At 32.8% G+C, this 16,613-nt stretch overlaps 1 protein-coding gene across 2 annotated transcripts; it reads left to right on the forward strand.

Annotated features, from left to right (window-relative positions):
- Positions 1-621: 621 nt before the first annotated feature.
- Positions 622-16,562, forward strand: LOC149780865 (uncharacterized). 2 transcript variants are annotated; one of them, XM_089937967.1, is made up of 7 exons: positions 622-766; positions 3,900-4,010; positions 5,909-6,114; positions 6,764-6,856; positions 8,575-8,787; positions 15,789-15,933; positions 16,431-16,562. In XM_089937967.1, exons 2-7 carry the CDS (start codon positions 3,935-3,937, stop codon positions 16,448-16,450), a joined length of 753 nt encoding a protein of 250 aa, XP_089794093.1. In that variant the 5' UTR covers positions 622-766; positions 3,900-3,934; the 3' UTR covers positions 16,451-16,562. The 2 variants fall into 2 exon arrangements, with proteins under 2 accessions (XP_089794093.1, XP_089794094.1); XM_089937968.1 differs by lacking the exons at positions 15,789-15,933; positions 16,431-16,562 and adding an exon at positions 11,728-12,325.
- Positions 16,563-16,613: the final 51 nt, after the last annotated feature.

Here is a 16,613-nt window from a genome sequence, read left to right on the forward strand (position 1 = left end):
TTTCTTATTATCATCACTGTAGCTGTAATATTAGCATGCTGATTCACTTCAGGGACTATTTTTATTTACTTTTTAGCACAGTGTTTGAGATTTTCTCACCAATCAGAATATTTTAATATAAAGGATATAATAATAAATTTCTTTTCTTTTGAACAGCTCGGTGCAAGAATCTATTTGGATGATGTAAATTTTTCTCTACAAAAAAATAAAAAAATTGAAACTTAAATGCACAAAGATAGTGTAAATTAATTTAATGATTTTCAATTAACTTTTACAGTTGTTTTTTCAAGAAAGCTTTGAAATTTTGGTCCACATTCTTTTTCTTTGCCTCTTTCAATTTCTATTTTGTTGTTACTTTGACTACCTTCACCTGTCAACATCATCAGTTTATAATGGCTCTCATCACAAATGAGTCATTTGACAGGTATATTTTCTTTTTGCAAAAAATATTCATTACATTCGTAAACTGTTGTTGTTGTTGTTGTTGTTATTATTATTATTATATTATTATTATTATTATTATTATTATTATTATTTGACTATGTACAATCTGGTCCCATTCCGGAATTAAAAATTTATTCCAGTTCTAAGCACTATTTAGTGAGAAATTATTCATTTCCCTTTTATTCGAGCCTGAATGTGAAATATTTTGTCCTGGTAGTTTAGTGTTTTTTTTTTTTTAACAATCATATAACTTGTATAAGTAGCATCACTATTATTTGTGTCAAACAATTTATTCATCCTGCGTGTTGCATGAAAAGTCAATGTAAGTAATCTATTTTATATGTGAGGTCACATGTTTTCGTTTTTTTTATTTAAAAAAATCAGTATTCTGTTACTGGTAGAGGCCATTTACAGTCAGTATGATTTGTGTTGTATTTTGTCTACGTTTCCGTTTGTAGCTAATCTTTCGAGGTCAGTTTTCTTCATGCAGATGAAAGTTTGTTTTTAACTTTCATCGATCAGGGTCAGAATATATATACAACTCCAATTAGCAGTTACCGGCTTATACATAGGGGGAATAACTCTAAACGTGTTTGATGTCTTTACAAAGAAAATTAAGACTGTATTAGCTTCTTGCCATATCGCGGGTTCTATCGTATCGCGGTATTTGAAATTTTCGGTATTTTTCTGCATAGCACCACCTACCGTGTGCTTATCTCATATAAACTGGATCTCACACCATCCCGTTTGTATATCCCACCTACTGATTTTAAAAACAGTATCAAGGATATAAAAAATGCACAAAACTTAAGTCATCTCATTGATTGATTTGTAATTTCTAATCAGATTGTCGCCAGGAAGTCCCAAACTTGTCAACTTATATGTGTTTCAATTAAAGGGAGTTTCTCTATCAATACGGTCAACATATTTGCTTGGGCCAGTCTCTGTTTTCAAGCAACATATGTGATGTAGTTCATCTTTGAAAATCTCAATAATTCTAAAAAAAATTGGATTTACATCTCTTTGAACACACATACACATGAGTTCATCATATCTATTTGTTTGATTTGTTTTAGAAATATTAAAACTAGACATTGCAAATATTGTATGCAGTTGACACAGTTTTTACTGAATAGACTATTCTAGAAACAAGAAATGGACCACAAGCAGTCTGTTTGCTTGTTTCAGGACCTCTCATTTGTGTTGAAGTGCGAATAATTTGACAGTGTTAGGGACCCCATGACGATAATCAGGTTAGAAATTATAAATCATTGAATGAATTGACTATGTTTTGTACATTTTTATAATTGTCTTTGATGCTTTTTGTTTTTAAAATAGGAGGTACAAACAAATGGGCATGTATGCGAATACTATAGTTCTGCATCATCAGTTGATTTCAGGAAAATGTTTGGATTGCTGGCGATTACACTATTTAACAAATGCACCCATGAATATCACTGTTTCCAAACATGGCCATACCCGATGTTCTCAAATAGAATCTATATATTCTTAATATCGATACCACTGTTACAAAACCAGTTTTGTTGTCTGATAATGTCTAATGAAATATACAAGAGTGACAGATCACATGATAACCATATTTGTCAAGAAACTTTAGATTGAATCGGTGGTAGCTAATAAGAGTCAAAATATGAAGTATGTTAATATTGTTTTCTGGTGGCTTTTGCAGTTGAGTTTATAACTTTGTTGTATATGATTTATTATTTTTGTTGGACCTATTCTAACTACAATCCCGGTGCTGCTCCCCCATTTCAAAGTGGTTACAGATGCATTGCTTTAATTATCCTAGATAGGTTTCTGTTGTTTGAGGGCACAGGTGTCAGAATGAGGGCCGTGGAAGTAGCATCTATGTTTGAAGCTGATTTACACTTTGTATGATATAAGTAACAAGTATATGGCATGGTACAAATAATATTTGTTTATATTACCATGATTTCAGAGTAATTCCCCATGCATAGCCTGGAATCTACATGGCATCTGTTTATGATCAGATTTGAACTGTAAATTAAATGGATTTTAAAAATAGCAATGATGAACAAAATAGTTATATGTACTATCTTGAAGTTAAGTGTTTTTGTTTACCTGTTGGCTGATTGCTAACTTTAAGACTTGTGATACCATAGCACTCTGGGCTATCAGCCAATAGATTTATAACTTTTATTAGTGCAAAGAATATCCATAGGGAGGTAAAAGCAATTAATTTTTCATGTCAGAATATGTAAGTCAGTGACAGTACATAGTTATAATTAGTTTTACCACCATAAACCACATTTATGTTTAGATACAACTGTATAATGCCATGTACTGCAAGTTTTATGTATTAATTTATCCTTCAGTGTTTGGTCTAAATTGTTTATGGCAGTAATGCATTTGGTTGTTAACAATTATAGCATTGTAGACAAACTTACTATAAACCTGTATGCATCACGGGTTGTGGCAGGTTATGGATCTGGGCAGCATAATATATATCCAAGTACATTCAGCTTTTGGTAATATTTCTTTGGGTGATTGGCAGATGGCTTTGTTCTTCTTTTAGGAAAATAAGTATAAATTAAGAATCATTTATTTCAGGAGTAAATTGTAAAACTTAAGAAATCTTGATGATTTTAAACTTTATTTTTCACCTTCATCTACACAAGGGCCCAAAATTGGACTGGATGATCACAGAAACATATTCATAACATTTTCAAAAACATTTCTTATGAATCTGTGATCAGCTAAAATTGTACATTTTCTCTCATTATTGTATTAACTGTATTTTCCAGAAATCAGTTTCTTTGCTATATTGCATTGACAAGTCTGTGAATTGCATGACTGTTTTAATTGAGTTCCATCAGATTGAATATCAGAAGTGCTAAACAGTAATGTATAGTTTGCCATGGGGTACATTTTTAAAAGTAGAGGTATAGATAATGTATCCCATGGTATCTCCATTATTATTATTATTATTAGTAGAGGTATAGATAAGGCATCCCATGGTATCTCCATTATTATTATTATTATTAGTAGAGGTATGGATAAGGTATCCCATGGTATCTCCATTATTATTATTATTATTAGTAGAGGTATAGATAAGGCATCCCATGGTATCTCCATTATTATTATTATTAGTAGTAGAGGTATAGATAAGGCATCCCATGGTATCTCCATTATTATTATTATTAGCAGAGGTGTAGTGAATGTATGTCTGCCTATGGTAAGCCTTTTGGAACATCTGTTTTGTGTGCAGGGAAAAACAGTCAGTCTACTGATTTTTATTCACTGTTGGAGGGTGGATGAGCATGACAACAAATAGGTGAAATAACCCAAGAAGGTTTGTCATGCAAGTATCTTATTTACAGTTTCTTCATCCTCTTGCAAGCTTAAAATTATATATTGATGATAGCATTTTGGTGTATTGCCAGTATTTTAATTATTGTTGCCAACATTTGCAGGATTAGCTGAGAAAAATTGCATCAGAGACGTTAGGATGGCAACCAAGGAGCAGGTTGAGAACTGGATTATAGAGTATGCTTTGAGGAAGAATTACCATGGCATAGTTAAAGGTGAGTACATGGTATTTAACTGTTAACTGAGATGGTTCTCCATCACATGTAATCTTCACATTTTCCTTGTGCCATCTTGTTTGCTCTAAGTAGTTAAATAGCAAGATGTGGCAGTCACTTCTCCACTGGCATCATCATTATTTTATATAAAATTTGTGTCGAGGTTTTGATTAAAGTTTTCCATTTTTGTATTGTCTAAACCCTTAATGGATTTTGTTCATATTTGAAATTAAGCATTATGATGCATAGAGATTCCATTCTGTGGAACATATATTCATACTTTTGATTATGTCAGATCTATCAACCCTACAGTTTTACTCTAAGCCTTACTTAATCATGTCACATTTGTCAACTCTTACAATTTTTCTGTAAATCTTACTTGTCAAACCTATCAACCCATACAATTTTACTGTAAGCCTTACTGGATCATGTCTGATTTGTCATCTCTTAGATTTTTACTGTAAGCCTTACAGGATCATGTGTCTTGTTAGACCTGTCATTCCTTACAATTTGACTGTAAGCCTTACTAAATCATGTCACACCTGTCAACCCATACAATTTTACTGTAAGCCTTACAGGATCATGTCACACCTATCATCCCTTTCAATTTTACTGTAAGCCTCACTAAATCATGTCACACCTGTTGACCCTTACAATTTTACTGTAAGCTTTACTGGATCATGTCAGAACTGTCATCCCTTACAGTTTTACTATAAGGTTTAATGAAATGACCTTACATTTCAAACTTGTGGAAAAATAGCAGAAAATATAACAGTACAATCACTGTAGTAAAATCCAGCATTGGCTTGTCCAGACTATGTCAAGAGAAATACCTCAGACACTATAATCCGTCCATGTTTTTCATGCAAAACACTTGCATGATCAAGCTTTTGCTTTTACATTACACTGTAGCATTATAATTAAATGTCATCAAACGAGCACAAACATGTTGAATGTGACATGGACAGTTAGCCTCTTAAAAGGTTCAAACAATCAGCACAGAAATATAGAAAGGAATATTCAGATTCTTTGCCATGAATGGAAAAAGAAAATGCAAGGAAGGCCATAATAATATTTATTATGAATCATGTCATTTTGAGTATTATCCACAGCATGAGGGATGAAGCCACTGTTACTTGAAATTTAAAAGAATCCCATAAATTACATGAAGTACAGAGGTCAGTCAAGGAGCCATTGATTTCTGTAATCTTTGAACTGCAGTTTCTGAAACAGAATTGGAGGTTATTAAGGTCAAAGTGTATTTTATTAACTTTTTTACTTGAATATGAAGCTGTTTTTTATGAATCAGATCACACTTCTTGAATTTCAAATGCTTGTTTTCCTTATCAATAATGACAATACATGATATTTAATTTCACCTTATTAAATAATTGTGTAAGTTTTGGAAAAATATTGACTGCCTTATTGATAAGGTTTTGTTAGGGTTCGGCTGATTCGCTTCATGGTCAAGTTCACAATGTTTTGAAGCAATACTTAGGCATGGACTTGACACTGAGGTTCAGGTCTTGTTTTGACAGTGTTGCTAAATATGCAAATTCTTATTCATTTGGGTCTTTTTTAATGAATGTATGTAAATTTCATTATTTACAAACAAATTTGTGTTACTACTGTATCACAAACAAAGCACATTTCCCTAAGTTTCTAGTGCTATGCTGCCTAGACATTAAAATGAGTAACTTTAATAACACAGACATATTAATGGACAGACATCATCATATAGTTAACAGTAACCATCTTTAACAGAAATATTTTTTGTCAATTTAGCTTTTTTGTGAAATTTTTAACCCTCAAAAGATTAAAGGCTCACAAATGTTAAGTCCTCTGTTTGCTTTTTTCTGTATTGACGTAAATATTCTCATCTTATTTTAATATTTCAGCATTACTTCAACAAAACCATGAGGCAGTCCATGCACCAAATATGGAGATTCGTCTCATGATGTGCACACTTAATAAAATTATATCTCAAGAGGATACCTCTCAGTTCAGTTTGGCAGCAAATATTGTGGACTTCATTAGCCGATCAGTGGGCAAATTTTGTTCTTTTAAACTCTTTGGGAAAATAATCTACATGCTTAGAATGAAGGTATGAAATTGATAATAAGGGCAACATTATTGTTTTTTTTTACATGCTTTTTACATGATAATTCTGAGTATAACATGGTACAACACAACCTAACTATAAGGTACTTCATTATACCATGATTTTTGTTTACATCAATAATGTTCATGGATCTCATTTTGGGGGTGGGGGTCACAGTTAAATACATCATACTTAATTACAAGGTTGTCTCACTATCATGCTGTATACTTTGTGACTTATGAACTGCATTATAATGAGGGAGTATTGTATAATGTGCATCTTTATAACTCAGTCTGGCTATGACACAGTATTTCAATGGACAACAGTATAATGAGGGAGTTTAAATGTAATTAGTACTTTTCCACCAGTTGACAGCATATAATCGCTAAGCAACATCCCTGCAAGACTAAACAGTCAATCAAAAACAGTTCTCCAATGGTACACCTTATTAGTCCCAAAATTTCTTTACCTTTGCCTCGGGTACAGTTAAAGTTGTCTTAGTAGATGTGCTCTTTCATTATCAAAAATCTATATTGAGGAAAGTGTACTGTAATCTTTTCCTCTCTCACCCCAAAATGCCCAGTATTGGCATACTGTTGCATTGTAACAAGATGTAGCAGCTATCAAAGTAGGCTAATATTTGTCTCTTCAGATGCTGCTGCAACATTTACAGAAGGACACTCTCTATGTACTTGTGCTCCTGAACAAGAATTTGCCTAGATGTGGGATGCAGTTTGACAATGTGGTAAGACAATTCGGATTAGAGTGATACTACAACTACTCAGTTTAATGATGGAGTAAATCCTGGCATGAAGACCTTTCAAGCCTGTTAAAATTATGCTGATCTATCATCAAATATGACTGCTGTTAATAAAGATGTAAAAATAGTTAAACAGCTTAATTTGACCAGTCTTGATTGAAATCATCATTGCATGATAACCTTTCAATTTATACACATGACAGATTGTCATCAAAATATGGCCACTGTTATTCTAGAGAAACATTTAAAACACTTGTCTCAACTAAATTTATATTGTGTCCCTGCATCTTGGATTTTAAATTTGTGCAAATGATGCCAGTCCAATACTAAAAGTAAAAAATATTTACACATCTTTATCGCAAGACATTCTGGCATAGAGGTCTTTCAATATTGAATTTTATTCTGAATATTTTTTCTTTCATGACAAGATGTTTTTGTAAAGTGAATCAAGAGTAAAGTCTTTTTTTCTGCTATTAAGATCAGACTGTTTCCAAGCTTTTCTTATTGAATCTCAATCCATTCCACGTTTAAAAAATTAAATGCTGTGTCCCTAAGAGAGACTTGACTTCAGTGGATGATCTACATAAATCAAAGCTTTAGCTGTTGTGAGCAGTTTTATAAATTATGTAAAAAAATTTAGCCTCTAACAATGATGTAAATTTCAGATTTGGAAAGATATCGTTGATATTACACAAAGCTATTTGACATTGAGCATTGTATTTAGTAGCACCAGTTATAACTAGTCATTTTAACAGTAGAAATTTATTAACTGGATTACAGATAAACAGAATTAAAAAGTATTGCTGAAATGAATAATGCTGTTTGAAAATTATAATGATTAAAAAACTAATTCATCTCTCTCTCTATCTCTGATAATTAGGTTATAAAAAAATCAGAGATTTTTAGATTTTATTTTCCAATGAAGGAGAAACTCGTAATCAATTATGGTTTCCTTGCTTGCATTTTCTTGTTTTGGCATAAATTATACAATATTTGAAATTACCACATATCTGTATCTACTCTCTGTGTCTCTCTCTCTCCCTCGGTCTGTCTGTCTGTCTGTCTCTCTCACTCGTGTAAGGTCCATATCTAACTTATTTAGTTTACCTTTTAATAGGAAAGATTTGTAGCTGTGTAACCTACTGTACTGTGTCAATATTTCTTATGCAAAGAAACATGTCAAATACATTGTACAGGGACACACCATAATAGATGAATCTGCCAAAAATCTCCTGTTGCCTCAGTACCTGAAATTGCCATTGATTTAAGTGTGTTTGTTGGTGGTGGTGGTGGTGGGGGCTAGACTGCTATTCCATCTACAGCATACTGCTACAGTAATTGTTTACTAATTTTCTAAGTAATCAGAAGTACTAGTTATCTTACAGACAATTGTAATTTAATCTTGGTCAAAAACACCCTGTAAGCAAGTTTGCTTACTGATTACCACCTGATCACATTTTCTTGAGCGTGTTGTTTACAACTTGAACTGATTCTAATTATTTGTTTAAACAATATTAAAAGATACATGTAGTTAAATTTACTTTTTAAAAAAATACGTTTGGCAAATTTTACAATTGACCTCTGACATTTGCCTTGATTTATTTTAACTTATATTCTGGTTCAGAAATGTGCATTAAATTATAAAGAAAGTTCTAATCCACGTATTGAAAAATAAAAATTGATTATTTTGCTTTAATTTTCAGAATATGAAAGAATTAAAGAAATTGAATGAGAGAATATCCAGTTTCCGAAAGTTCTTTTTGACCCTTGTTGCCAGTGAGGCGACAAAACAAAGCTATTTTGCAGATGAATATGAGAATGAATTTGGTGAGGATTTCATGATCAGATTGAAACAGTTCATACATATTTTCATGGACAAAATCAACAGTCATCTTCCAAAGACCATGTTAGAACAGGTACCATTCTTGTACTAAGCATGCTTATTCAGGTCAACGAAATACAAACAAAATTCCCTAAACTGGTCTCTGTTATGACTTATAGGTTTGGCTGTTTTATGGAGGAAGTGTTCATTGGTACTGTAATAGTAAATTTGAGACAAAAATATTTATTGAATACTGGGAATTTTTTTGGGATCAGGTGACAGCAACTATAGATTTTTGGTATACAACAAAAATTCATTTCCGACTAATTGTGCGTATCAGTGTAATCTTGATATTTTAGGATAACTAATCTGGATTTCTTATGTGAGATTTTGCTTGTAAATGTACTAGCTTTTATGTGACAATGAAAGATTCCCAAAAAATGATATGAGATATGAAGAGAATATACCTTAATTCCTAAGATAGTGTTTAAATAATCTTCAATACATGTATTTTAGAGTTGTAAAGCCATATTGAGAAATCCTGGTTACTATTAATATTACTGTGTTGTGTGATTGTTTAAGACTGTGACATATCTCATAGGGTATTTATGTGCATCTTATCATGTCATGTGATTGTGACTGACATGAGGATACTCATCTCATCTCTGCATTAAGGTGAGGCATTTCAGTTACCACAAAGAGGAATATCTTTCCAGAAATAAAGACATAATTATTGCATCAGTAATAGATGTGAAATATTCTATGTAGCAGGCATGCTTTAATTTGGTTTTGTTGATCAGTGCAGTTGCACAATACAAGTGGGTGAGTGGGTGGATTGGTGTGAAAGTCAGCACATTTGTACAATACAAATGGGTGGTTCGGAGTAACTATTTAGCCTGATGGTACTATGCTTTAAAAATAAAAGAATAATTATTCATGCCTAAGTAATTATAAGTTAAGTATTTAGTTTATGTAGCAGGATGTGTAAATGTGGCTTGCTTGAATATGGACAATGCAGACTCAATAAATCCAATTATTATCTGTGCAGCCATTGCTCGGATTTAAGGAAAAAAGCTAGTGTATCATTTGCTGCACAGTTTTTATTTTTGAAAATGGAAAAAAATATACTTGTTTTGTACTTTCTTATAGCTGTTAAAAAATTTGTTAGCACTGACACCATATAAATCTTTATTTCTCCTTTTAATACATTCCCAGATACATTAATATTAGGAATATAAGCTTCACTTCCTCTTGAATCCACCAATTCAGAAACGACTTTCATGTCTATACATCATAGAGGCAAAGGAAATTAAGTCTTACAAATTTACCTAGTACCTCACTTTTACCTCTTCTTATTGGCCCTAGTTTAAGCTTTCTCTGCTACACGAGTAACATCATCCCATATTGACTTGTCAACCATTTTATGATTTTAAAAAATCCATACATAAGTGTGTTGACATTTTATGTGTTCTTGTGACCACAAAGGATTGGTAACTTTTTAATTTGTGGACTTTTTTCTGACTCGGGAAGTTGAAGACGATAGCATCACATACATGCATGCTATATTTTCAAATTGCAGTCACAGTTTAATTTTATATTTTGTGATATTATGGGCATTCTTGAATTATCATATTTCAGATTATTAATTCCTGGCTATTTCTTTGGCTTTCTTGTGTTTGCAGAAGTCATGACAGAAAATGTAATAATTATTACTTGTTCCTGGTATAAGGTCAATGAGGATAATTATAAATCTTGCTTCACCAGTACAAAATTTATTGCCACAAGACCAAGTAACAATTGCAAGCCTTGTTAAGAGTTAACATGATCTTCCATACTCAAAATAGAATGTTAAGATGAAAGAGAGGAAGACAAAAGTTAAGCATGATATGATTTTTCTGGAGTGCAACATGTTTTCTTCACTCAGAATCACTTTCCTTCATCAGTATAGTGTGGGATGCTATGTTTGCACTACTGACCACATCACCAGATATAAGTGGTCATTCTCTGACCAGTATCCTACCACTTTTTATGACCAGAATTCCTTGGCACTGACGAGTTTGTGTTCAAAAGTACCCCTCAAGAAATGCCACCCCTCTAATGTGACCAGTGTCCAGCATATTAATGCCATACTGTAAAATTTACTCCTTACAAGTGGCCACATTTTATTTTAAATGTATCCAGAATCAGTATCTAATTCATACATTTAAGTAAAAAGTCCAATTATCTTTACCAATGCCTGTTTCCTGATTTCAGGTTTTCATTACTGAAAGAAGTGTTGGCTAAAGTATATTTACCACTAAGGTTAATATTATGTCATTAACGTCAATGTTTACATTAAATGTGGTAAACAATGTGATAGTTTTGGGCTTCAGTTTTTTTCTTTGATGATTACAACCAGAGATAGGTGTCGAGATCATAATGTGGTCAGCATAGGCTATATATAGATTTTGAGGATTAACCTTGAACAAAACAGGGTACCAGACAAAGACCAAAAAAATCTTGTGACAGTACATGTATGACTTCTTTATAAACAAACTATTTTGTCTACTGTACAAAAGTTTCATCTGTATAATTAAATTGCAGTACTGTATAATTCACAACATAGGAATAAACTGATTCAAAACTTTAACATGTCATCACGTAAATGTAGAATTAACTTTAGAAGAAAAAGTAAAAGTTAGTCGACTTGACAATTGGGAGAGTTCAAGAGTTCTTGCTGAAAATTTTTATGTTGAGAAGATTAAAATAAGCAACATCGTAACAGATAAGGAGAATATTCTGCAACATTGATAAGATGGAGAAAATGGAAAGAGAATTATTTTAAATGCCAGGCAGTGTATGTAACAAGATTTAAATAAGAACTATTAATGTATTTTATAGAATGGCTCATGTCATACACATAGCTGCCCAACATACTTAAGCCAAGGTCATAACAACAACTTACAACTGGTGGAGTGAGATGCAGTGCTCTTTATCGCATCCTAAGGTCAAGCTATGCTCACAACTTGAATAATCTAATCTCTTTAATGATCAGGTTGACAGAATCTCCAAACAAGTCACTGAGAATACCTTCTTTCTCCCCATCATGGTCTCAGCTATAGAGGAGGATTTTTCAAGGCAATCAACAAAGTCCTACTGAATGTACACCCATGGAAAACCACAGTTCTTCGAAACTAAAGTGGACAATCATTTTCGCTGGCATTTCTCTACATGCCTCTTTTTAACCTTACCAGAGAAACAGGACGATATATCAGCAGTGACATTTTGGTTCTAGATAAATTGGGTTATTCATTCAACATATTGGAAATAAAACTCCACACCAAAAGAATTTTGATTTATGTCTTGGCTCGTGAAGTTAGGACAGTCACCACCATCAATGCATATGAGCAAAACTGTTACTAACTGTGATTATCCATGCTGTGGGATGGAGATCCAACTACAGTCTCCAGCTTTTGTGTCTAGAGATCTTTCATCCTAAAATACTCAGCTTGATCTCATGGGGTCTATAGCCATGGCACAACATGTCACATTCCCAGGTTGTTTGACAGTGCTTCATAAGGGACATGATTTCATGCTTCCACTGGATTTGCAGGATGGAAATTTTTTTGTTTTGTCAAAAGTGAAATGAAAAATACCTATAGTAAAGTGTTGTTTCCCTTATCCTCTGTTCTCAGCATTTTTTCTTGTGAAGAATAATAAATATGAAGTAAATGAATTTTGAAATTATAATTTGGATTGCAGTTACTCTTGTTTGTATTCTAACTTAATTCTTTTGTGGTTTCTTTATTCCCATTAGGTATCTAATTTGGGCTTGTACTCATCTCCCTTCAGGCATATAATCCTCTTGGGCTAGTTTCCTTGCCTTTGAGTCCTCTTCATATTAAAGTTTGGATTCATGACTTTTGCCCAGAAGTCTGGTAATTTGTCTCCTTGGTGTTGTGCATTTGTGATTGCATTGTTGTCTGTTTCCCTTTTTCATGTTAGGAGATGGGCTTAACTGTGTAAAATTTTCAGTTTTCTTTTTATATCTACATGCTATTCAGAAAAATGATCAAAATGTATAATATTATTGTAAATAATCAGTCTAAATGTGATTTTGTTGTTGTTGTTGTTGTGCATGATTTTACTCTCTTTCATATTTTGCCCTCCGACAGCTAACTTCCTCATGACCTTAGCTAGCTAATTGAAGCTTGTCTCAGGGTTATTTATGGTGGTAGTGAAGTCAGCTGTTTAAGTTACATGGAAAAATGCCTTTGAACACAAAATGTAGACAGAATTAAGTTGTTCTCTCAGTGTGCATGGTGTGCATATTTACTCCTATATTTCTGGTTTTGATATAGCATATTTCACAAAGTAAGATAATTTGTTTCCGAAACATTTCATGAGAAATTTCATCATGATATGCATATGGTCTAATTTGGAAATCAGTAGAGCACAATAACAGCATGCAAACTTCTTTCCACTTATTATCGACCTAATTGGACTTATAAAGTTGATGCCATTAGACGAATTCCTTGATACTCTTGATGAGATTACAAAAATACAAGTTTTCTTTCTAATACTTAGTATAAAGCACAGAGTACACATCCACAGCGATCAAAACGATGGTTGGTGAATGGTGGGGTAGGATCATAGATTTAGGAATGGAAAAAGGACTTCACACACTGGTCATTATCAGTGATAAATAAAATGAGATCATCAGTGCTATGGTCCTGTGGATAAAGTATCATTTCACCTCCCAACATTTCACATAAATAATCTTGACATATTGAATGCACAATATTTATGTATGTGAAATTCCACTCATTATACTGTAAAGGTATTACAATATTTTACAAACGTTTTAGTTGAATATAATGAACTTTTCAAATGCAAGTTTTCCAGGTCAACAAAAGCAGACATGAGGTCTGACTTGTAGAAAATGTCGATTGCCACACTGAGGTCTTGTTTGCATTGACAGGTCTGAGTATAGACCCTGTGACGTTTGTTCAGTTACAGGGTTCTGACAAATCCATACTTGCTTCTTTTGTCATGTGATTTTATGGTTGTAGAGCAGGATTGGGCAAAATACTGCCCGCTGTCCAGATTTGGCCCATATCAAGTTTCTTTCTTTTAATTTACATCATAGGGTGTACGGATGAAATTATAAACATGTTGCGTATCAACTCAATTCATGAAACACAACCTGTGATACAATACATTATTGATCCATATATCAGCTTGATGGTTTTTCAGTCTTTAAAAAGTCTGTCAATGGGAGGTGGTGTACTTATATATGTTTTGACATATTGGATGTATTTCCAGTATGAATTTTACAGACGTTTCTTTATATAATAGCCTTTCTCATCCATGATAAGATAACAGAAATACTTTCAAATGGACTACCAGTCTATGATTTTAATTAAATCTTTTAGATCATTTCAGGTTGTCTCATTTGATCAGAAGCATGATTTGTCTTGGCCAACAAACCTTTTTTTTTGTACTGCATGAATTCTTTAAACCCATCTTGTTAACAATTTCTTGTCTTCACTTAAACTTGGAAGACATTTCAGTGTCATCTTCAGAACAGAAAATAGTGCAGTTTCCTAATGGAAGGAAAATCTCATCTTGAACATGTTTGGGAGAGTGATGATGAATATCAACAAAATTTATCATATTGTACTTCCTGCAGTTGCAACTGCCACAGCCAGAGGCACAAGACTTTGTTAGTGAAGAAGAAAAAAAATAAAAATTTATGAAAGGTGACAAACTCATGCTGTTTGAAATCTACCCTGATTCTGTGCTAATTTTATTTATCCTATCGGCACATTCAATCACTGATTACATATTATGTCATAGAGATGTTCCACATTTGCTCTAGATGCATGATTTAAGTACTTTAAAAATTGTTTAAAAACCATTTCGTACAAAGTGTTTTTGTTGTTTGCCAATGCTTCTTGTTTGTCAGAAACAGAGTTAGCTACATTAAGGTTTGATTAGTGGATGTTATTTATCCTGGGCTGGAACAAAGAATAACCACCACTCAGAACAAAGAATAACCACCACTCAGAATTCATTGTAAGATATTTCACTGCATGTCACACCAGAAGTGTAGATATCAAAGTAGACAAGGTACAAATCAACAGAGTAACTCTCTTTAAAAGTGGGTTTTAAATGATGAGTAAAATAATTCATACATGGAGAATGTCTCCTGTATGCTGAACATGCAGTTGGGATAAGATAATTACCATAGCTTAAAAACTGCCAGTGGAGGGGGAGATAATGAACCTTGTGTTGGTTTGTAGAAGGTAAGCAGATGTTGTCAGTAGGATTATTTTTTTCTTTCAAAAGTGATTATCTGTGCCTGTGACATCTTTCTCAGATGAATTCTCAATTTAAAGAATATAAAGGTAAGTGACTGATAATTATTCATGACTGCTGAATATTGAAGTAACATATATAGGGTAAGTATAATTTTAAATCGATTTCCCATATCTTGTGTCAATATCAGTATGACAGAAGTATTGTTGTATCAAGAATAATTTCACCCTTAATAGTGTGTGGCTTTACAACTTTAAAAGCCTGTGTCCTGAAGGACATTGCCCATGCCCACTGTAAAGTATTTGAACAAGTTAGAAACATAATGGCCAAAGAACAAACAGTTGCATGGTATAATTATAGTCATGTCCTATGTTTGACATGGTTATTTGAGCTCATCTGTTGGTCATGTCCATTAAATTACATTATATTAGGATATCTGGTCTAGATTTTGTACCCAGATAGGTTAGTACATGTAGTTCTTTTCTAACCTATTGAAGCTGAAAGCAAAAAAGCTACATAAAATTAATGGTCATTCAGAGGCGAGATTCCATATTCTGCTAAACAGTTGTATGTCATTAAGTCAGTTTCTTCATCTGAGAGTTCACTCAAAATTCAAGTATTTATGAAGATGTTAGTAGGGCTAATTGATAAATTGTTTTACAAAATTGAGTACAGTTTATTTAAACTTAAGCATGATTGACATCTAAACAAGGATAAAGCTCCAAATAAGCAATCATGCATAACTGAAGTGAAACAATCTTTTCTTGGTTATACATACAATTTATTCCATTTCAGATTTTTGATAAAAGAGATCTGATGAAAGATCATCCTACAAGTGTTGCCTTAGAGATCCTCCTGGACTGTATGCATGGCAAGACCAGCCTATCAGTTTGTGAACTTTATGACTGTTGGCATTTACTTAACCCTGACCCTATCAAGGGTAATGTCAAGGGCAAATCAAAAACTTGTGTTATCAAAAGGCATGAATTCTTTCTTCATATTTTACCATTCTTTACCAAAATTTTAAAATATTTGTAGGAATATGTTGAATTTAGGTCTGGTTTCAAAAAGATTTTGTCACAGAGAGGGTAAGGAAAGACAAAAATTTCTTTAATTTCTAAAATATCTTTTTAACAAATCTGCAACTGGCAATATAGTTCCATTGTTTCCATCTTGGTAATTTACAGATCAAGACAAGGTTGAATTGTGGAGAATAATAACCTTTCTAATTGCATCAGAAAGCTCTATTTTAAAGAAATTTTTTAAAGCAGTTTTGAAAATAACAAGACAACAAGTGTTGTAGTTGGTACAGAAAGAAGGGAATCCAGTTGAAGGGCTACAATTTTCCTCAGCCCTTGGGCTCAGCCAATATTATAATTTTAAGATGATATTATTTGCATTATGCAAATTATGGAATCATGTATATTTCTTTTACAGCAGTAGAGTCAATGACGTAGAAAGTTTGGATGATGAAGATCTGCAAAGTATCAGAAATCTCAGTAAAAGAAATCAAGTTACAAAGAGTATTCCATGTTCTAGTAAATCTAACATTGTTTACAATGTCATTGACATACGTCAGTCACGAAGAAGAAGCAGCAGCAGTGAAGGTTTTACAGATCA

This window comes from Sinohyriopsis cumingii, chromosome 16 (genome assembly GCF_028554795.1).
Source record: "Sinohyriopsis cumingii isolate HCF-2022 chromosome 16, ASM2855479v2, whole genome shotgun sequence".
Classification (NCBI taxonomy): Eukaryota; Metazoa; Mollusca; class Bivalvia; order Unionida; family Unionidae; genus Sinohyriopsis; species Sinohyriopsis cumingii.